Here is a 23,076-nt window from a genome sequence, read left to right as displayed (position 1 = left end):
CACATTTAAAATGCATTAGCTGTGCTTTGGTAAGTTTAATACTCGGGGCCTGTCAGACTTTTGCTCTGTACATCAACACCTTCATTGATTGCACTGCTGTGCTGTGTTATGTCAACGTTGTGTCATGCCATTACTTCTCGTGTTTACAGTTCGTCTTGTTATTTCTTAAGTTAATAGCAGCAGTTGTAGTATTGGCTTTACCTGCAGAGGAGGAGTCATCGTGGTCGGAGCTCAGGTACCCGTCGCTCCTGCGGTCGGGGGTGCTGCACCCGGAGCCCCGGGACGCTCTGCGGTAAATATGCGGGAAGGACGGCGACAGTCTCCCGTCGTCGCCGGAGTCAAAGTCCCTGCTGTGCCGAAAAGGCCGCCGGTTGTCCCGGTATGCGCTGGGCGTCCTCTGGCCGTCCCTGCCGACGGTCTTTGGTGCCAACAAGTTATTTCTGACGAAATTCTCGTTCAGCTCCGCATCCTCGTACTCCCGGTCGCTGCCCTCCTCGTTGTCATTGGTTTGGGAGACGGTGACAGGGACCGTGCCCGCTCTCTGGAAGCTGGGCTTCACTGGCGGGACGGGGATGGGGACGGGCTTACCTGTCTTGCCGCTGAACCTGCTCCGTTCCCGGCCGAAGGGCGTGCGGAGCCCCGCCGTGTTACCTGCGGTGTGGAGCCACACGCCCCCGGAGTCGGACACCTTGGTCCTCTCCCCGCCGCCCTCGTCGTCCCGCCGCAGCGGTTTCCAAATATTCCCCGTCTTCGAAAAGCCAAACGTCTCGGCATTAAAGTTTTCATCCTTCAGCTCGAACCTCAGCGGGTTGTTCCTCTTCTGTCGAGACATGGTGGTCTGCAGGTAGCACACCTTGAATTTCTCCTCCGCCAGAGCCTTCTGGAGCCTCTTTAGGTTGGATTTAGATGTCTCCAGCTCCGACTCGATGTCCTCCACAGAGTTCAGGTCCATTTGAGGCACTTTTCCGTCCGGAAATTCATTCCTCCAGTGTTTCGCAAATTCCTCCTGTTCCCACATCCTGACGTGCACGCAGGTCTCTCCGCAGTCTGCTCTCCAACGTTGAAGCGAACTGTTTCGTCTTCACCGACAGTTGCTGCACCGGCGTCTCTGTCGCATATATCCACCTCCCCGTCTTCTCCTCTTGTCCTCTGATGAAAATCACACTCCGTCGATATTAACTTGACCACTTTCTGACCATCTTCACGTATACAACTGGCTGGCGTACGTCTGCACGGTGCGCGCATGTGTGTGTGATGCGGATAACAAGTTTTGTCGCTACGCTTAAAAGTTTTGAGACTTCCTGTATCCAGACGCGCTGCCTTCACGTACCGCTGGGACAAATGTGTTCGCGTATGCTGTTTTTGCTGCAACATCAACCACGAAGCTCGGGGCTTACTATTTGTAAATGGCAAAATATGTTTTAGTGCTATCAAAATTCAATTTAAAAACATTGAAAAAGCAAAAATAAATAAATAAATCATGGAACAAAAAAAAATAACGCGATAAATAATTAAACGATAACACAAGAAACACAATAACTGCCTTGATAATAGTAGTATTTATAGAATGAGACTTATATCATAAAATAGTTTCCATCAAATGTTCGTACTTCTTGACTAAAGATAAAATATCAATATCATACCATACCACATAATTCCCGAAAAATATAAACGCAACATCTACTATGTAGAAGACGAAGCAATTGTCAAATGTTTACACCATGTGGTACACATTTTAGGTCACAATTTATTCGTATTTTTGAGACAATGATATGATAGATGAAATGGTGGTCTGTTATCAAAGTCAAAACAGTGTTCAGAATAATTAATCATTTTTACATCATTCAGATACCAGCATGCTCGAAGGCTTAAGATGTAAACTAGTTAACTGTCGTGGAAAATTTACCTTCATGATAAAAAAAAAATCTGTTATGTTCACAGTTAATTTAAGTGCCAGCAGCAAACTCTAATAGTTTGGTATTATTTGAGCACCTTTCAGCTTAAACAGACCTACTGGATAGAGTGTGTCCCTGCTAATATGCAGGTTTAGCCTGGTTTAAGTGAACATGTTAGATAAATGCAGTTGAAAGTCCTGAACAAAGGCGACTGATCCTATTCTAACGAAATAATAAAAATCACAGTCTGGTTTTCTTTCCGATTGTGTTCCTTGTGGTTTCTATTCAAGCAGCACTGCACAATGACACAGACCTTTTTTGTTGTTGTTGTCTTATCAGGACATATTTGAAATGTGTATAATAATATCCAGGAAACCCAAGTGAGTACCACAAAATGAAAATGAACCCTTGGCTCAAGGGGCCTCCTGTACTGGGTTTACCCATATTCCTTTCTCTTTCTATGATGTCACTTCATTTCAAAGGCATGGGCAGGCATCTTCCAAAGATACCAGTGATGATTTACCAAATTGCATTATTGCACAGCAGGACTGTTAAAGGAGGGCACAAGCCTCCTTCCCTCTAGCTGGAGGTTTTGGTCGTTTGACGTGAAGGAAGAGAAGAGCTCTGTGTTCGGGTTTATCAGGCTACTTTCAATCAGTCCTTAGAGGAAACACATATACTGCTGGAACCACATGTACATGCACACGTCAGTGCCTCTTAAATGCATTTGTCCATTGGATAACATCAAGTGGATAAACACATCTTCATTCTCTTGCTTGTTTTCATTTCTGCCATTTTATCCCTGCATAAAACCATGTGCTGAGTAATGGTCAGCATTTGATCTGTGGCACACCAGACAAACATTTACTTTGCCTTTCCTAGTACCGGTAGTTCAGTATGTTAAGAGTTAGCAGCAGAAAAATAAGACACATCTTACCTTGAAATCTCTTGATCATTGTGATTTTCATATTGATAAACATCATCACGCCCTGAGGACTAAATCTTCCCTGTGATCTCCTTCAGCTCAGCAGGATCCATGCAGCTGTGTCCAGATGATAAAACAAACAAAAAAAAACTTGGTAAGCAGCCAAGCAGCAGATTTCCAGTAAAGGAGAGCTGTAACGCTATACAGCAGATATCACTATAGACAGGGAGGGGAGGGGTGGAGGAAGAGATGGACACTCGGTATTTTTGAGTAGACGTTTGGATTCCTGCCCAGAACTGATAGATCATTCTCCCTAAAAGCTTTCAGGAGCCATTGATCAGCACTCATTGCAGGCCTGAGGACCCTGATTGGGTTACTGTAATGAATAGACTAGAAAGGCTATGACCAGCCAGTAGTCATGAAACTGCATCACTAGTAACAACACTGATGTGATACAGCAGGAAATGTATGGACTTTTCTGGTTAATCTACAGGTGCTCAATACAATCAGTTTGTGGAATGCATAACTTGGACTGTCCAGCTGAGACAGTCAGACTTTACTGATATGATTGCTTCATATCAGTAACACAGAAGCCTAAGAAGTTTGCTCAGTCTGGTATTCAGGCCAAAGATAATGACTCGACAGGGGAATACTGCAGGGCTCAGTGTAGCTGGTTTTCTTTCGATCTCATTAGCCATTCATCAAACGCCACTGATTCGATCCAAACCGACAAGTGTGCATTAATCAAAGGTGCTCAATAGATGCGTCATCTGTGAATTAAAGGACATATGATTTCCCCCCCAGAGTAAATATATCATTGGAGAGTGAGTTTCTGAAGTGTTAAGGGCCAAATACATTAACTTCAGTTTTGTCTGAATTTAGAAGAAGAAAATTGAAGGTCATCCAGGTCCTTATGTCTTTAAGACTAGCTTGAAGTTTTACAAACTGACTTATTTTGGTTCATAGATAAATAAAGCTGGGTGTCATCTGCATAACAATGTAAATGTATGCAGTGTTTCCTGATAATATCTAGCATGTACAATGTGAAAAATGTCCCAGTACAGAATCCTGTGGAACTCCATGACTTACTTAAGTGTTCATGGAAAAGTCATTTTTGATGTGAACTAACTGAAATCTTTATTAAATGTGGTTTAAACAAGACTAGTCCAGGTCTCTTAATCCCAATGACACGTTCCAGTCTCTATAATACAATGTTGTGATCGGTGGTGTCAAATGCAGCACTAAGATCTAACAGGACAAGTATAGAGATGAGTCTACTGTCTGAGACAATGAGAAGATCATTGGTAATTTTCACCTGTGTTGTTTTTGTGCTTTGATGCAAAACATACTATGACTTTACTCCAACAATTCTTGCACCACAACTGAACATATTCTTTAACGTTTCACCACACCTCTCAGCCTCCTTCACCTCCATCCAGACCCAGATGTCCTGGATTCCTGACATTTCTGATTTAGTTGGTAGATTAAATTTATTCCTGCCCATGAGGAGAAGCAGCTGATAACGTGAGGCAAACATGAGAGGCACGAACAAAATCTTCAACGATGCTGCAATTGTAGCACTTTACTGTCATTATAAACACATGTGTGTCTTCCATAAACACTGAACAGCCTTTCTGCTACATACAGAATCACAGCAGAAGCTCCATGTGTGCACAAAAATAATATGTCAGAAGCAGTCTGCTAAAATGCAGAGTCAGTGACAGATGCTGTTTTTTAATCTTAAAAATGACACAAATGAGAATAAAATTTGGTCAGGAGTTAGAGAACATTATTATCTCTTTCAATAAAGTGTAGCGAAGACAGGACTGCAAATGATTATTTTACCAGATCTAAAGAGAAAGTAAAGACATCGAATATGGACATGCTTCCAGATATATAAAGCATAAAGACTGTGCAAGTGTACAATCGCAGCTTCTGCTGTGGTGTAGCACAAAAATTGGGGCTCTGTGGGCCCTCTTCTTATCAATTCATGTCTCACACATTTTTAGAAAAAAAAAAAAATTATAAATATTTTTGCCAAAACCTATACACATGAACCTGTAGTGGTTAAGGGCAGTCACTAATGGACTGTCAATAGCACATCAAAACAAATTATAAAAATAATAATCTGTGATATATGCTTAAATCTGCACATTTCATTCCTCCTTTCTCATTGTACTGTAGACCATATGCCGGGCTTTTCAAGGGTCCCCCTGCACTGCGGCTCTGGGTAGTCAGACCAACTTTACCTTCTACTACGACTCCCTGCAGGAAAGTAAAGCAACTGAACTAGTTACAGGGTAAACTCCTTAAATGACTGCATGCTGGCTGCAGTCTATTGACATGCCTGCATCAGTGAGAGACGAAGGAGCCAAACATCCAACTCTGACAGTCTGCTGCTGCTTACTACATTATAATCTGTGCTGCAACAGAGTTTATTATGAAGAGAACTTCTGTTAGTGGTTGTGTGACACCCTCTTGTGGCTGCAGGTGAGACCTTACATGACAAAATGAACATCCAATCAAAGCAACAGTGTGGAGTGCATCAGCAAATAATAAAACAGCATAAATTAACATAGAACTATTTATTGTTTGGATAATTTCCACAGGACTTCTAGGACAATGAATTTTACTCATCACATAAATGGTTCCAACAGAAATATTGCTCATTGAAAAATGAATTACTGTAAGACCACAGCAAAACACTTTTAAGACAACACAGACATAAAAACATTAGAAAGTACATCTGCTTATCAAGATTCAACGAGTCCTAAACATCACTTGAAACCAAACGTACAGTACAAGTATATCAAAATAGACACAAATATATTATTATAAAACCTGTTTCACACCGTATCCAGAGCTCGTGTAGAGGGACAGAACACGTACCACTTCTTATCAAAATAATATCCTGACATCTGACACATAATAATTATACAAATTCCACTCCAAATTTGTTGTGCAACTTCTTGGTTAAGGCAACAATAGGACAGCACCACAGATGCAACCACTGGAGTTACAGGTAGGTAGTATCAAAGGCCACAAAACACCCTCCGAACGATGTTACAAATATATTTTAGGAGACAAACAACGACAGTTTTGTGTGAAGAGTTGCAGGTATGATCCTCAATGGCCTTCCTGAGCAGTAGAGGAAATTTCAAAGGAGTGTTTATAATGATTCATAAGCCATAAATGATTAGGCCTGGCCTTTACTATTATAAAAACTTAGCTGATTTATTGTAAATCTTATTTTTTTTAAATAACAACTGTATCATAAATACGTACCACGACAAATACAGCAGTCTTCAGATCAAAGACTTTCACAGTGACTCTTTGCAAATGCTTTTTGCATAGTTAATTGATTTTCAGATAGGAAACGCATACAAAACTAAATCAGTGTGTAAAAGTTGGTATCTAGTCATTATGTGCAGAGAGTCTGTCATTTGCTAACAGAGCAAAGTGCAAAATATGTACACAGATTGCCGCCGCAGCTGTTCACGTTCCCCGTTCGCCTCACGGGGCCGTTTTCATGCTTTTCTTGATGGCACTGGCTACCAAGGTTTCTCGCCTGGTGGTCACAAACGCCTGTTGTTTCTCATAATAGGCGGCCTCGTTAATGAAAGTGGGGTAGACGGTGCCGGAGCCCTGGTAGTGGAGGGTCTTTCCGTCGAACGTTTGGAACATTGGGTCACCGGGGTTCAGCGGCTCCCAGTCACAGTCCTGAAAAAACAACAAGCAATAACCGGAGGGGAGGAAACCAGAGAATGCTGCTCAAACTCAACTAATATATTCCCACGTCAAGTAAAAAAACACTCATTTCCTCTGTCATGGTAACTTAGATTTTTAGGTTCAGTCATGCAAACATACACTGATTAACCACAACATTAAAACCACCTGCCTAATACTGTGCACGGTCGGATCTGTCGAGGCCAGCTCTCCACCAGAGCTCTCGGGGTGTCCTATGATTTAAGGCACAATGATAGTAAAAGCAAAGTTGGGAATCAGACTTGTTTTTCCAGCTAATTAGAAAATCCACTGGATTGAGATCAGGGGAATTTGGCACCTTCAAATATTTGTCATGCTCCACAAACCCGTCCTGAACAGTTTTTGCAGCGTGGCAGGGTGCATTCAGTATCCAGCTGAGAGAGCCAACAGAGGAATATTGTTTCCATTAATGGGGTGTGCTTGGTCTCCAGCGATGTTTAGGTAGGTGGTGTCAAAGTAAGAACCAGGACACAAGGTTTCCCAGCAGAACATTACACAGAGCATCACACTGACTCTGATGGCTTATCTACTTCCCACACCACATCCTGCTGCCATCTCTTTCAGTGATAAACAACGCACACGTCCACATGATGTAAAAGAAACTATGATTCATCCAACCAGATGAGGATTGGACCACATGGGCTGGCCTTCGCTCATCATACCCATCAATGCGTACGTGTCACTGATTCACCAGTTGTCCTTCCTTGGATTACGTTCGGTCAGTATTAACCACTGCATACCAGGAACAACCCACAAGTACTGCCACTTTGGAAATGCCCTGATGTCTAGCCATCACGATTTGTCTCTTGTCACTCTGATCCTGACACCTTGACATTTTTCCTCTTTCCAACACATCAACTTCAAGAACTGTTTGTTCCCTTTCTTCCTAATATACTGTGTCACACTCGTTAACAGGTGCCAGTGTAACGAGATAATCAGCATTATTCACTCCAACTGAAGTACATAACAGCCTGTTTTGACTTGTTTTATTGTAACTATTAAGTCAAATCAATTTTTATGCTCTATTTATTGTCTATTGGCCTTTTATTTACCTTTGTATTTATTGTCCTTTTTATTATCGTGTCCCTGGTGGTTGTGTTGTTATTGCCAGCTGTACAACAAATTGTCCACCTGGGGATAATAAAGATAACCTTGCTGACCTGTCAGTGGTTTTAGTGTTGTGACTGACTGGTGTGTAATACTACAGAGTGTTAAGCAGCTGTAACTCAGACCTCTAATATTTACCTGCAGGTTGGGGTGAACCATGGCGATGATGTTTCTATTGGCATCTCTCGGGTAGTCGATCCTCTCTGACACCCGGAAAACTTCCACGGTACAAGGAGGGAACTCCATGCCTGAACAACACACGGAAAACAACACACATACAAGTGTGAAGACATGAAGCATATATAGTAATGGATGGAATTACACGATGAAAGAAATGTGCTCTTTCAAACTTTGTCTAGTTAGAAGTTCCAAACAGAGTCACCTGTCACTGGATTACAAGAGGCTTAAATAAAAGAATATATATGCAAGACGATGCTCAATGAACAGATTTAAATAAACATCTATGTTGAACAAACACAGCAACCCCAAGGGGATTCATGAAATAAGGAAGTGGATTGGAGCAGCATTAATAAACTAATTATTATGCATCTTTCTCGCCAGGATTTTGAATAGATCAGATAAAAGTCAGGTCCATGACACTTATTAACATGAAAAGGAAAACACTCTATGCTTTTAGTTATTTTTAAATAAAGGAAAAATAGCAGATTGGAGTAAATAGTTGGTTTTCTAGCAGCTCTGTTCTAACATGTACATAAGGACAGTGCTAACATGCTGATGCTGAAGAGGTATGATGTTTGAACTCATACTGCCAAATGAACAGAGCCTGTCTATATGTAGACGGTAGACAAAAAGATGCAAAGCAGCAGTATAATTATATTATTTTCTACACATAAGCTTTTTACTCAAAAGAATATTTTCAGATGAAACCCCTTTGTAATCACCAACATTTTGAATAGAACAGTATTTTAATTACATATGTTTTCTCACAGATGACAGTTACATTTATTTAGTATTTCGATGATGTAGCTCTGTTAAATGCAACTAGTTACTCTCCAACACAGCATATATTCATTTATTTGTATCTGTTTAGCTTTAATGTTCGTAGAGAATCTAAACTGCAGTCTCGAACATAAAAGTCAATCTCAAAGAGAGCTACATGACAATAAACCGGACGGTTTCATCCACTCTCAAAGTGTATCTGTTCAACCTTTGGAACAACACAGGTGTTTGGCGGAGCACAGACATTTTTGGAGTGACTTCTCCACCTGTAACACCACTGATCCGTGTTGATATGCAAGAGGCAGCAGAGAACAGGAAGGAGAAACTCTTGAACCCATCTGAGTCAGTGTGGAGGTTATTCTTCTGTTATTTTTCAGCTCTGACAAAAAAATGTCTCTTCCAGCTAAAGGAGTTGTTTCTTCCTGCTGGTTGGCTTCAAAGCCCGGGAACACCGATTCATCACCGTGCCGGGGTTTCATTAGCACCAGTGTGGTCCCACGACAGAACATTACCACAGCGTTGGCAGCCAGACTCTAATGACATGGAAACCGACCAACTCCTAACAAGCGGGCCATTCATCAGCGGGACAGTCGGGGGGAAACCGACAGACTGCGACTCACACTTGGCCCAGACCGCTTGTTTACGTAAAAAGAGGAGGGAGAGGCTGCCCCGTGCCTACACACATGGCAAACACTGTTCTGCACCTCCGGGAACAGAAAAAGGCTGAGTGGAGGCGTGACGGGCCAGATGCAGATAAATTTAGAGATCTGGGTGGAGGAACATCTGGATGAGTCAGACGCTCCGCCGGGGGCTTTCTGTCTCTTAACGTTACTCGTCAAAGAGATGCTGATAAAAAAAAAAAAAACTGATTGTAAACAACCTATTTGTCTATTACATAACACAATGTAAATCATAATGGCAGTTGTCTTCTGGCCTGGACACTAGAGACAGTTTAACATGAACTAATTCAGTGCTTATGTATGCTTCACTTTCAGCTGGATTGGTGTAATCCTTTAAAATCACCGGTTGTTATTGCCACATTGCTGATTTTGTTGGTGTATAGATTCAAATGTGAAGTCGTACCTTCGTTAAACAGTTCGATGAAGTCCAGCGCATGTTTTAGTATCACTCTCATTGCTTCGAAGATGTTACTCCTCAGAACACCTTGAGGCTGAGGACCAACTTCCAGACCTGCAATGAAACAATCCAAAGATGCATTTACACAGGAAAAACTGTTTTCTACCAACTGAATGGATGTTTTAGGAATATCTGAAATGTAATGTCCTGGTTCATTGTCCAGGAGCAGGGCTAGATGGGGAAGTCAGGGGCGGAGCAGCCAACCACCCCCTGCTGTCTGCTATAGTCAGAGGGACATACTGTAGGTAGTTGGCTTGTTTAAGTATCATGGCCTTAATGGGCCGACTGGATACAGTCCAAACACCCCAAGATCAGAACTTCTTAACATTTCTGGTAGAAAAGTAAAACAACTACAATGACAGTACAAATCACCACAAAGTGATGGAAAATATCCACAGAGAAGCAAAATGATCACAGAGACAAAAAAAAACCAACCTCTGAAAAAATACAAAATGACCACAGGTGAAAAAAAAAAAACACGAATAGATGCTAAACTACCACAAAGACACAAAAACAACTAGAAAGAGAGAAAAAGAAAAAGTGGCCACAGAGATGCAAAATGTGGAAAAAGTCCACAAACTTATGCAAAAAGGCCCCACAGAGACAAAGACCAACCACAGAGAACAGCATAACGACCATAGAAGTGAAAAACGAGTGGATAAGTGGTTCATAATTATAAAAAGATTTATGAGATTGAGAAACTTTACTGCAAAGATTATTTGTAGATTGGATAACAGTGGATAAAGAAGATGGACAAAATGAACGGTCCCCCTTTATTTAAACTGCTCCCCAACTCTCTCCCCCCACCCTACCACTGTCCCCACAGAAATCTGTCTGACCAGAGGACTCACCGACGGGGTGCTTGGCTACAGAGCGTGAAGTGGAATATTTCAGAAGAGGATGTTCATTCAGCAGAACAAGACAACTAGCAGGAACGAGGGCTTTCTGTAACACAAAACCAGCAAAAACAAGATCTCAGATGAAAACACACAAACGCAACACGGTACAGAGGCGTATGAAGGTTCTGCTCAACAGCATGGAAAACTAAATCTGCACCAAGTATGACACACACACACACACACACACACACACACACACACACACACACACACACACACACACACACACACACACACACACACACACACACACACACACACACACACACACACACACACACAGTGACCGTGTGCATGAATCAAGCTGAAGCTGGTAGCCCGTGTTGGTCTTCAGTAAAAGCCATCGTGAGTCATCTCCTTATGATTTATCAGGTAGAACGTCATCATAGTGGACCGAGGATTAAAAAAAAAAAAAAAAGTCCAACTATGTTCTTCTGAGTTGAATCTAAATATGGTTCAGGTTGTGGTTGTTTGTGTTTATCTGCTTTAACTCAGAGGTCTCTGAATCAGAGGCGGAGCTAGACGAATTAAATCACTGCCCTACAGGACATGAATACTCTTATTTATTCTACTTAATGTTTTCATGATCATCACCAAGACAAGGAATTTAAATATGAAATACTTTATGGGACAGTTTCTAACAGAATTAAGCCTGTTTCAGTTTATATCTCTGAAAAGCCACAAACACATTTCTCATCAGTTCTGTTGCTCACAGTCACAAAGTGTTTGTTGCCTTTGGCTCCGTTCCTCCTTCCTGGTGTTGCTCACCACGCTTTTGTTTTGAGTTTAAGAACAAGACAAGGAACAAGAGCCAGTAACAGCCTGAGCACAAATTGTACTCTAAATTGGTCAATAAGCAAATGTAACATAGTGCAGAGTAAGCTTGTGTTTCAAAATGCTATATGTAACATCATTATTAGTCCCTACATGGAATTCAGCAGGGCTTCTTTTCTTTTATAAATTAAAAATAACACATAAAAAGTATCAATAGGCCTGTCTCGATCCTGTCTGTGACTGAGGAAGTAAAAATGAGCACTTCCACTGAAACCAACAGTTTGCAATTAACTGACCACATCAGCGAGAGGTGAATGTAAACAGGCTTTGCAGTGTGGCCCTGCATGATCTCCAGAAATCTTTTGATACTTGTAGATTAAGGGCCATTTAGAGCGTAAATTCAGAGCTGCTGATTTCAGTGAAGCAGCCATTATAGGAATCAGTCCTATGTTACAGGTGGGTATCAAAAATGGAAGGTTAATGGGACACTTTCTGCTTCTAGTCCTCGAATGTATATTGCTGGGGTTCCTCAGGGAAGTTTCTCAGGGCCCAGAAATGCTGTTTTGATATCATCTCACAATGATAATTGTCAGGATTCCTGTCTGCTCCTACTGTTTGCTCCTCTGTTTTGTCCCCAATCACCTCCCCTCATGTTTTCTGTCATTCCCCTGTCTGTTTGTTATTGTTTTCCCATGTGTTCTGTGTCCTCCTCTCCCCGCCTCCTGTCATCTCCCATGGCCACACCCTTCACCGGTCTCAGCAGCTGCCACCACTCTCCCCAAATCACCACCATATACCTCCCCGGACTATATGTACCCTATACTCTGCAGTCATCTAGTGTCTGTCCATACTGTCTGTCGGCTCCTGCTCCTCTTTTTCTAGTCCGTGCGATCAGTCAGTGCCCCCAATCTCGGCTGATCGCCGGAGCTAAGCAGGGTCGGGCCTGGTTAGTACTTGGATGGGAGACCACCTGGGAGTACCAGGTGCTGCAGAGCTACCAGTCGGAGCCAGTGAGTCTGACCATCCGTCCAACGGTCCTGCCAGCTTCACTCTCCCCGGTGAGAGTCGGTTGAGTTGCCCTCCCGACTCGGGAGGAATAAGAAGACTTTGTCTTTAGGTACCCTGTGTTCAATAAAGACTGTTTTGAACTTGTACCCGAGTCTGTGTGCCTGCGTTTGGGTCCTGTTACACCTCACCACATAACAGATAATCATCTGTAGGAAAGAGCACAGAGGTGGAGAAGGTTGTTGTTGTTGAGTTAAACAGTTATAGCAGATAAAACCATTTCCTGTTAATTATTTAAGTTGTATGTTAGATAATCAGCTCTCATGGCACTAAAAGCACTTTGCAAATTTGGCAAAAGACAAATTTTGTATCCAGAAAAGCAGCTCTGTGTCAGTGTAGCATCAAATATTCTGCGTCAGGGTCCAGTTAACGTCACGTTCTTCTCCAAGTCATTAAAAAACATGCTGCAGATGCTCTGAGGCAATTTCAAAAATCTCTCTTGCTGTGAAAAGACTAATTGTTCAAATTAAGTTACAAAATAAAAAATCTTTATAATTTAGCTCTTTTTTTTCCTTCTCACCGGGGGTCACATAATTTTGTAACAAGGAATAGCTTGACTACTGTTATTCCTTTTAGATTTATTAGTTTAATTGGCGAAAATTTATTTTTATATGCTGCTACAGTGCTCGGAAGCAACCAGCTAAGAGGTTTTGTTCTTTTGGTTTATTAGAGGTTTGTTTGCTCTCATAGGTCTTGACTTAATACTTGCTTGTTTCTTATTACAGCATGCGTTTGTGCTTTAGTCTGTCTCTGTTTGACTTGAACATCTGACATCTTACCCCTCCTTTTTGTTTAAGAGGGATGCGATAAAACAATATATAGAATATTTTGTGTTTATATAATTTGTTCAATTTAATTGTAAAACAATGTACATTGAATTTACTTTTAAAGTGGTCAAATACGTCTATCTCACTATGGACGGCCTGAACATCACTATTGGTTGCATTTGAAAAAGATAAAGAAGCCGTCATCTGTGATTTTTGACTGAGAATAATTGATTACCGAAGACAGCAGTGTATTTGGGTGGTTGATCCTTTAAATGAGTTTGCCCAACACATAAAAGGTAAACAGGTCATTCCACTGTTTACACATGTTAACTGAGCCTCTGTGAAGAGACCTGATTTTAGTGAAACGTTGACTCAGATGGAGGTCAGAGGAAACCAGAGACCCCTCAACACCAGTTTACTTTCATTCACTTCAAGAAGTTGACCTAAAACTTATGTTTCCAGTATTCTTCACACTATTCTATATATACTGTATGTGCAACAACTCGTGTTATATAGTTCTCGATGATGGCTGGTACTAAATTTTCATTTTGACAGCAGAGGAACGGCTCCTAACTGAGTGCCGACAGGTGTGTTTGTGCTGTTTATGTGTAAAATCACAGTCAGACCGCCACCTTGATGTAGTTCATCATCTGCAGGTTGAAGTGGTCTTTGGAGCTTTCCAGAATCAGAGTGCAGCCCATGTTGGACGTCGTGTTGTGGAGGTCGAAGATAACGTCGTAGGCGTCCGGGCTTCCTTTGGGCCCGAATATCCTGTTGATCTCCTGAGCTCTCTGCACCTCGTAGGGCAGCTTGTCTCCTCCCGGGGCACTGCAGGACACACACATTACAAAACTGACAGGTGCCGAAGTACTCGCAGCTTATCAGACAATCCAGCTGAAGGAACAATGAGCAATAAAGCATGTTACTCATTTACATGAGAGCGTCCTACACGGCACGTAACACTTTAACCTGTTGGCTGATGGGAAAAATCACAACGGACACGTTGACTCAGTAACTGTGGGGTTAAATTGTACAGGGTGGATTGAAAGCTGCAGAACAAGCACTTCTTTCTGTGGTTTGTACTCAGACAGGAAAACATGAATAACTGCGAATGATGACTTGATGATCACCTAATTTAATGTAGAGTAACTGCAGGGACACAGAAGTTATTTTTGTGAGCGTTACGAAGAAACTAGATCCACTTTCTCCCAAAGTCTTGCATGTGTGCACTAAAGGATCCTTGAGGAATGTGTTTTGCCCTCAGGATAAACTTAAACTCTGCATGCTCTGACCACTGAATGAGACCTACCCTCTTTTTTCTGTCTCTTTTGAAGCGTTTCAGAATAACCACCAGTCCAGGACATTCTCCAAGCTCCAGTAGAATAGCCCCTGTGCTGCCCACATTGTCTCGCCACCCCTTACATCTACTCTTTAGACATTGTTTTCAGCGGCTGTCCGGTACAGTCTGGAGAAGCAGGACACTGGTACACAGGCGGCAGCAGATAAAGTGGACTCGAATGCACAGACTTTAGCTGAGAGGACATTTCATTTGTGGAAGAGCAGAGCTGTCAGTCTATTTAAGTAGAAGAAAAGGACACCATGAGCTATTTTTAGAAAGATTCTCCAACCGCTTAATCTTCTTATATGTTATCCTTCAGAGAGGCCAAACAGTGGAAGCTGAAGAGCGATGAGAAGATCTTTAGAGATCAACTAAAATCTGCATGAAGAGGCTGGAAGATTTCACTCCAAGCGTCATCTCAGTTTTACCTCCAGTAATAAAATGCAGACTGAATCACAAGAAATCATGTAATAATATTCATGTTTATTTATAGAGGGACAAGTATGCAGCATAAACCAAGGCCACAGCTTTTATAGCCTAAGCTGATTTGTAATGCCTGTCTCTAGATGGAACATAAAACTCAACAACTCACAACACAAGAGACAGAGCAAATCACAAACTCAATAAGTACATTCAAAACACGAAACACAGAAGACAACAAGAAAACACAGAAAATCTGGTTCAGTTTGAGTTAAAAATGATCCAAATCAGGATCCAGTCTGAGTTCTATAGGAAGGAAATTCCACATGTTGATCCCCAAATAAGCATTTATGTAAAGGCACTTTTAAGTCTGTCACTTCTGTATAAACTGGACCGAGGTGCAGGAAGCAGCCTGCTCCATTTATTTACTGAAGTAGAAGTAGCATTACCTCACAATAAAAGTACTATAAGTAATGGTCCTGCATAAAAAAAGTACTTTAATAAGTGCACACAATATTTAATAACCTGATTATATCTGTAGTAATATGTAAGTAACAGTATATATATACACTATATTTTAGCTGTATATATTTAACTATGTCTATCTATGTCTGTTACTGTGTTTGTACATTGAGAGCAAGTACAACTGCAGTCTAATTCCTTGTATGTGTAAACATTACTGGCCGATAAAGCAGATTTTGATTCTGATCCTGATGTTGGATGAATGTAGTGGGGGGAAAAGTACATTATGTCTCTGAAATGTGACTGAGATGAAGTGACAAGTAAATAATCCAGTAATCATCTTGCATAATCTTGCAGACTGCAAGTAGTAGGCTACTTCAAAATTGTACTCAAGTAAATGCACTTTCCACACACACATAAGACTAATATTAAGGATACTAGTAAGAAAGCAATAAAAGAGTATGTAAGACTACCAGCATGCACATTATTAAAAACACTGGGGGATGTTGGGACTGTTTAATAAATAACGCGATGCTGTTATTCAACCACATCAGTACACATAGGCTGCTGCATGTCTTCATGCACACTGACTACATGAGCCAGCGTTTGTGTAAGACTCCGTTTTCCGCTTTAGTGGACATGAAAGACCGAATGGGAGAAAAAAAAAAAAAAAAGAAAGAGGTCTTTAATCATTTGCAGCTCGGTCACGTTCCGCTCACGTTTTTCCTGCTGGCTGACAGTCAGCTGAAGTCGGGGAGGAGGGGACACGCTGCTCTGCTGTTATTGGGAGAGGGGCGCGGAGGAGGGTACGGCACGGACCACAGTAAACACACACACACACACACACACACACACACACACACACACACACACACACACACACACACACACACACACACACACACACACACACACACACACACACACCAGGGTACCTGTGATAGTAACAGTCGGATGGAAATTTCCACGTGACAGGATGAAAAGAGGGTAGATCAGCTTTTGAGGACATTTGTAACCTTCTTCTTTAATGGCTTCCGTATGTGTGCATACTATGTGGTGTTAACCACTGATCCCATAGTAGCCTATGTTCCTCTTTTGTCTGGCAGGGCGCGCGCCTGGATCACAATAGTTAAAAAATGTCACCACTTACAGTGCAGGTGTGCGCATGTGTCTTTTTTCTTTATTTCTTTCTTTTTAACATGATTGCGCCCACAATTAAATAATCAAACTAAAACAGGGGTCTTCTGGTAATCGTGAGTCTGTTTTATGGATCTGTGCCATATAAAAGTTCCATTCAACATGTAGCCTGGCATGACAACAAACAGGAGCACCACCACTACCCAGCAGCGAGCCTGTACCGGCGTGTTTACCTGAGGTTTTCCGGCGTGAAGGCACGGTTCAGGTCCGTGTCCACATATCTGGTGCACTTCTCCACAGCCTTGGGGTTGGTGATGAAAGCTCTGGTCTCGACTCCCTTCCTCTGGATCTCGGCGCCGTTCTTCATCCACAGGTTTACAAGCGTCACGCCGGACATCTCGTTTCCGTGCGTCCCCCCGAAAATAGCCACTCTCCGCGCCTCGCTGAAACGCGCGCTGTTGTTGTAAGAAGACATGTCTGGATACGGGCGAGGATGAAGACACGCCGGTCCCACGCAGAGGCTTCCCGAGTGGAGGAAAAAGTTTCCAGCTGGAGCTTCACAGACTGTTTTAAATGCCTGCTGAGGCTGCGCCCTTACGTAACGTGCCCGCTGGCTTGTTTTGGTCAGTCACCGTACGTAAAATGCGCTGAGTTGGACACGTATATCTCGTTTGTAGTCGAACACCCCCCCCCCCCCCCCCCACTGTTTACCTGTCACTTTCAGACTTACGGACAATAACTACGGGCTTCCGGTGAGGTTCTTTCAAAATAAAATGGAGTTTAGTTTTTACAGTGGTATAATAAGCCACACTCGATGGGATCGTTTACTTTCAGAATTGCTTTTTCAACTAATGTCCTTTAACATACTGTATTTGCAATATGCAAATATGCAAATTCAGTATGTTAAAGCAGCAATTAAATCCAATTGCAACGTTTTTTTTTCTATCCAAAATATCCAGTTTACAGTTTATGAGGCTCTATTATAACATAACTGGATTCTAAATCAATTTGATGTTAAGCAAACCTGTTGTTTGAGAGGATACCATTACTGATTTCACCTATAAAAAAAACAGCAGAAGTTAAATTCCAGAGAATATACCTACTTGCTTGAATATTCATTCTTGAAAGTGATTGACCTAAAGCAGTGGCACAAAATTACCTATTTAGTTCATGAATGGTTTGCATTTAAGGTGCACTTTGTTATATCTGATCGTCACTTGGACGTTTCTCTTCATTTCAACCCTCTGTTCAGACTAAAATTGTGGGGTTTTTTTCTTCCCCAAAAACAGCCAACAAAGCAGATCTGTAAACCTGAACAGTCTGACTTGGTGTTTCAGTGTGTACAAGGTAAATAGAGCTTCTTAGCAGCTCATTTGCAATACAAGTATAAACAGGTTGCTGAAGTAGTGGAAAGATCTCCCACACAGAAACCAACAATAGCACTTTCATCATCAGGAAGAATTATCCAACAGCAACAGTTTGGCGTTAGGGAGGCTTGAGAATTTAACTTAAGAAAAGATATGGGGGAAATGTATTGTCAAAGTTTTCTCAAAACAAGGCAAAAAAAAAAAGACCTTGATTTTTCTCATAAATGTCCATTAGGTGGCAGAATAGGTGTTTCGATTTATACCCGTTAGGTAAATTTGGCATTTTGATTACAAAAAAGAACAGAACCAGAATCCATAAAATTACAGCCATTCAATGTAGATTTAATTTACAAGATTGTGACATTATTCTTTTGAATTATGTAACTTTCACATTAAAAAACTTTTTATTTTGAAAAAAGTTCTCAAAATGGTATGTTGTGGTGTGTTATTTTTTACATTAAAAACAACAGCAATGATAGTATAAATACATAAAAGTGATCAAGGAATGTCACTGTTTTACTTGGCACTTCAACAATCTAAAAACACTGATGGCTTCAGTCAATCTCCATCAATGTCTGTCGATCTAAACCTCAACCAATCAGCGGCTTCACACTAACAGTCTGTGAGGAAGTCCTCACTTGCATTATGAAGTCTCCGCTTGACCTTTTCGTACTTGTTTTTCCTGTTACTGGACGTCTCAGGTCGTAAAAGAAAAGAAGAGCTGAAACTCAAATCAGCGGCCACCTTTTTTCTGTCCTTCTCCGGTTTATGAGCCGCAAATTCAACCGTCTTGGTCAATGATTTCCCCTCAAGCGAAACGTTATCGGAGTCTTTCAGTTTTTTCTTCTTTTTCTTGTCTCTTCCATCATTTCCAGGTGTCTCTGAAGTCAGTGAAGCGAGGTGAACCGGTGTTTCCTGGGTGGCTCGGTCATTCGATGCACAGCTATCTTTAGATATTTCATGGCTGTGACCATGGTTGCCCTTTGAAACCACATTTTGGTCCTTTTTCTTTGGTGAACGTGAGCTACAGGTATTCAATGAGGGATTTTCTGATTCCTCTTCAGTCACAACTGCTGAAACCTCTTGTGTACCTTTCTTCTTCTTCTTCTTCTTCTTCAGCACTACAGCCTCGTCAAAACATCCCACCTCAGTCACACCTTCCGATCTTTCCACCGACTCGTCTTCGTTTCTCATCCATTTCTTTTTTCTCTTGACCCCCGTTTCATCAAGAGTCCCCTGAAATGTTTTGTGAGGTTCCTTGTGATCTTTTTCCGCGCTCTCCTGCACAGCTGACCTCTTCTTTTTCTTTTTCTTGACCCCATTATTAGATTGCTTCAAACTTCCGGCGAGTTCTGCTGATTCGCAGACGGCGGTCGTTTCTGCCTCCCAGACACGAGCGGTCGCAGATTGCGAAGCAGAAAGTTGTTCCTCGTGTGTCTGAGCAGCTTTTTCCTCTGCATCAGCAATGAGGAAGGAAGAAGTCCTCTTCTTTTCCTTTTTCCGCACAGACACCGAGTCATCCGTTTGTGCCACAGTGTCATCGGAGGTATTCATGCTGGATGCTTCTCTCATTTTCTTTTTCTTCTTTTTCACCAATTCAGCATCTTGAACTTCCAGAGCCTCTGTTGGTTTCTCTGTATTATCAGCATTTTCTTCTTCCTCAGGAGTGTGTGAGATATCTACCTGCTCACAGAAACGTATCCTCCTCTTCTTTTTAACAGACGATCCGGTACTTCCTGTAGAGGATAAACCGTCTCTCGAAAAGCTCACCTCTTCTCCAACTGGAGCTTCACCATTCGAATGCTTCTTTTTCTGCTTTTTTCTTTTAACATAAATGGATTCTAATGTTTGCGGAGAAGCTTCAGTATTTTCAGCACAATTTGTTTCCTCTAACTGTTCTGCTGACTTTTCATCTGAAGTCATATTTTTCCTTTTCTTCTTCTTCTTGATCTCGCTATCATCATTTGGAGGTTTGGCAGCTGCTTTGGACTCGATCTCCTCAACCTCCTCTTCAACATCTTGTTTCCTTTTCTTCTTCTTCTTGATCTCGCTATCATCATTTGGAAGTTCGGCAGCTTCGTTGGACTCTACCTCCTCTTCAACATCTCTTTTCCTCTTTTTCTTCTTCTTCTCCACGTTGCAGCTCACTACAGACCCAGAATCCTCTGCTGCTCTCACATTGGATTCTAAACGTCCATCCACTTCCTGTCCAACGTCTTCAGCTGCCAACTTATTCTTTCTGCTCTTCTGTTTTGAATCAGGGATCTCCGTCTCCTCCCGTCCCACCATGTCGCCATGTGACAAGCTTTCCGTCCAACTGTTTTCATGAAGCTCCGGCTCACCGACGGCCTGCGACAGACTGGGAGTCTCCTCCACCTCTGTGATTCCCATGTCTACAGACATTGGAGCATGCTGACCTTTTTGCTCTTCCTGCCTCTCGCCTTTTCCTTCGTCTATACTTTCATGTTCTCCTATGTGCTTTTTCTTTTCCTTCCTCTTCTTCTTGACTCTGCTTTCATTGCATGACGTATCATTACTAATGTCATTCTGCAGGACATTTTGTCCGTCAGGGTCACACTCTCCCCGTCCTGTCAGGGACAGGTCGTCTGCTTGAGGCTCTGTTACACTACCAGATGCTTCTCTGCTCTTTTGTTTGGACCCCTTCAGGCTTCCCTCACAAACTGTAGCATCGCTGTCATCGCACAGCTCGTCCTCCTTTTCTTTCCCCTCATAAATAAGCTTCATCTTTCCTCTGGTAAAAGGTCTGTTTGTCTTTGGTGTTTTAGTTAGGGTAACGGCGCTTGTGTGTCTTGTCACACGTTTATCGCTCATCTCTTGAGCTCGTCCAGGAGAACCTCCGTCGTCAGAGCTCCACGTATCTGAACACGGTGGAAGTCTCAATGAGGGTCTTTTATGTGACCTCTTCGGTTGTCCTCTTTGTGGCGTCTCATGTCCAGCGATACGAGGACTCTGTCTCTGTTGTTTTACTTGGCCGTTTCTCTCCTTTGGTTGCTGTTGTTGCTTCCAAAGGTGTGAGCGCTTTGGTTTCAAGGAGACCACAAAACGTGTCCTGTCCTATCAAGAGACACACAGATTATAGTCATGTTCACAACTCATAAAGCGCTCTGACGTTTGTTATTCCTGCTCGTAACAAGCTGCTTACCACCACTTTGATGTTCTCCGCTTCTGACTGTTTTTCTTCTCTACAACAGAAGAAACGTTTTTATTACCAACTCACCAATTAAACTTCATTCGTGTCAAAGTATGCGACTGACAAGTTGATAATAAGGCAGCAAACTCAGTACCAGTCCACAAAGTGTGGACACACCTACTTGTTCAAAGCTTTTTCATAAAACTGGTATTAGCATGAAAAGAGATACTGCGGCTAACAATTGGATTAAAAAAAAAAAAAAGTAGCGGCCCTGCAATCGATACCTGAGGAACATAACAAGGTTTGTTTTTTATAGGTTTTGGAGCTATTACCACCACAAAGAACGATCTACCAGAAAGAAAAGAGGCAAACCAGTTAAAACTGTCCGATGTGACTGCTCAATATATTTAAAATATCTTTACGAGAATGCTGAAAACCACGTAGAAACATTTCTAAACCACGTGTTTATCAAGAAAACTATTGAATCGTATATAAATAAACATGGCAGACTATTCTCTTGTTCCTGGTTACGTAACTCTAAATAAGCACGTTTTTCCGAACTTACTCCGACATTGGAGACAAACTCTGGCCATCCATATCAACTGTTGAAGATAAGCCCTCATTTACATCTTCTTGGAAGCTCTTCATCAGCTCTTGGACGCATGTAAAGAAGCCTCCCATCGCACAGTTCTGGAACAAAATAACAGACATCAGCTCGAAAGAACATTTGTGAGAATTTGGTGACGTTACACACCAACAACAAGAAAACAAAGAGTGTAAACGCTGGTTATCCTTACATGCAGTGCTGTGTTCTGCTTGTTGTTTAAACGGGTGCTCCTGATCGGACCCTTCCTCTCTTTGAGGAAACAGAAACTGTGCCGAGGAAGACTGTACATCTTGTACTTCTTCTTTCGGCCTCTTTCGTCACAGGCCGCAGACGACGAAGAGTCATCCTCTCTTTCTTCTGGACCTCTAAGGGACGTGGAGTCTGACCTTAATCTGGAGTGTCGACGTCTTCCCGACCTCGCAGGCTGAGCTGCAGGTTTCTGAGTGATGAACAGGCTGTCCCCTGAATCACTACACACACACACACACACACACACACACACACACACACACACACACACACACACACACACACACACACACACACACACACACACACGTGTTAATAGTCAGACTGGAGCAGCTTCATACTGCTGCTACAGAAGAAGCTCTACCATCAGATCCATTTCTCACCCGTCTGCTCCAGCGGGGTCTTCGGATAGTTTCATCTCATCCGTTTTGTCCCAGGATTCAAAATACCGCGATAACTTCTCCCACAATCACTACGAAAGTTTTGCAAAACAAAGTGGAAGAGATGGTTGATGCCTTTAAAAAAAAAAACCCAAGATGAATTAAACACCTTAATAATGTCGTATAACAACCTACAGTTTCACCAAAACAGCGAATAAAACAATAGTCGGGACGACTCGCATGGACTCAAATCAACCAGGAAGTTAACCAGGACGTACTAAATACGTCACCAACGTGACGAATCATGTGACCAATCGCCAAAGAGGAGGCAAAATTCACTAAAAGAAACAAGAGGGTTCACTGTTTGTACTTCCGGTTTCCACTACACCGACGTCACTATTATGATAAATACTAGAAATTAAACAAATTTAAGCTAACATTGGAATCATGTTTTCCACAAATTATTTTAATATTAGTAATAGTCAAAATTGACGATTTGTTGGATGTATATTGTGAAATATTATTGTTTTAAAATAGAGATAAATTCAAATTTACAAAATTAAGATATGTTATAGACGGTGGCTAATATCCCACACTACAACTGCACATTCTTCTTCTTCTTCTTCTTGTCATTGTTGTTGTTATTTAAATTTTTCATTATGATTAAAAC

At 41.9% G+C, this 23,076-nt stretch overlaps 3 protein-coding genes across 3 annotated transcripts in view; all 3 read right to left on the bottom strand.

The window, feature by feature from the left end:
* Nucleotides 1-1,256, bottom strand: part of abr (ABR activator of RhoGEF and GTPase) — a 140,786-nt gene extending 139,530 nt beyond the window's left edge. Inside the window, exon 1 of the mRNA XM_069700661.1 lies at nucleotides 202-1,256. Coding sequence (XP_069556762.1) covers nucleotides 202-1,018 — 817 coding nt within the window. The 5' untranslated portion in view covers nucleotides 1,019-1,256. The remainder of the gene's footprint in view (nucleotides 1-201) is intronic.
* Nucleotides 1,257-5,390: 4,134 nt separating this feature from the next.
* On the bottom strand, nucleotides 5,391-17,326 carry aspa (aspartoacylase). Its single transcript, XM_069700660.1, has 6 exons — nucleotides 16,886-17,326; nucleotides 13,927-14,122; nucleotides 10,641-10,734; nucleotides 9,736-9,843; nucleotides 7,831-7,940; nucleotides 5,391-6,540 (listed from the first exon to the last, which is right to left on the bottom strand). Exons 1-6 carry the CDS (start codon nucleotides 17,125-17,127, stop codon nucleotides 6,334-6,336), a joined length of 957 nt encoding a protein of 318 aa, XP_069556761.1. The 5' UTR covers nucleotides 17,128-17,326; the 3' UTR covers nucleotides 5,391-6,333.
* A 1,020-nt stretch (nucleotides 17,327-18,346) lies between these two features.
* LOC138622120 (glutamic acid-rich protein-like) lies at nucleotides 18,347-22,505 on the bottom strand. Its single transcript, XM_069700659.1, has 5 exons — nucleotides 22,410-22,505; nucleotides 21,968-22,247; nucleotides 21,736-21,860; nucleotides 21,183-21,222; nucleotides 18,347-21,094 (listed from the first exon to the last, which is right to left on the bottom strand). Exons 1-5 carry the CDS (start codon nucleotides 22,442-22,444, stop codon nucleotides 18,632-18,634), a joined length of 2,943 nt encoding a protein of 980 aa, XP_069556760.1. The 5' UTR covers nucleotides 22,445-22,505; the 3' UTR covers nucleotides 18,347-18,631.
* Nucleotides 22,506-23,076: the final 571 nt, after the last annotated feature.

Source organism: Brachyistius frenatus, unplaced genomic scaffold (assembly GCF_029030835.1).
Source record: "Brachyistius frenatus isolate BFR_SWC_R1_liver_20210118 unplaced genomic scaffold, ASM2903083v1 Contig_34, whole genome shotgun sequence".
Lineage (NCBI taxonomy): Eukaryota > Metazoa > Chordata > Actinopteri > Embiotocidae > Brachyistius > Brachyistius frenatus.
Note: the sequence above shows the minus strand (reverse complement) of the source record. Positions and strands in the feature narration are given on the sequence as shown.

What these genes read in the sequence shown, in the direction of transcription:
- LOC138622120 (XM_069700659.1), bottom strand. Translation starts at nt 22,444, where the DNA reads ATGAAACTATCCGAAGACCCCGCTGGAGCAGACGG. An exon ending in GACCCCGCTGGAGCAGACGG is followed by an intron (nt 22,248 to 22,409) that starts GTGAGAAATGGA and finishes GTGTGTGTGTAG; the next exon opens with TGATTCAGGGGACAGCCTGT. An exon ending in AGCAGAACACAGCACTGCAT is followed by an intron (nt 21,861 to 21,967) that starts GTAAGGATAACC and finishes ATTTTGTTCCAG; the next exon opens with AACTGTGCGATGGGAGGCTT.
- aspa (XM_069700660.1), bottom strand. Translation starts at nt 17,127, where the DNA reads ATGTCTTCTTACAACAACAGCGCGCGTTTCAGCGAGGCGCGGAGAGTG. An exon ending in CATCGAACTGTTTAACGAAG is followed by an intron (nt 7,941 to 9,735) that starts GTACGACTTCAC and finishes TGTGTTGTTCAG; the next exon opens with GCATGGAGTTCCCTCCTTGT. An exon ending in TGGTTCACCCCAACCTGCAG is followed by an intron (nt 6,541 to 7,830) that starts GTAAATATTAGA and finishes TTGTTTTTTCAG; the next exon opens with GACTGTGACTGGGAGCCGCT.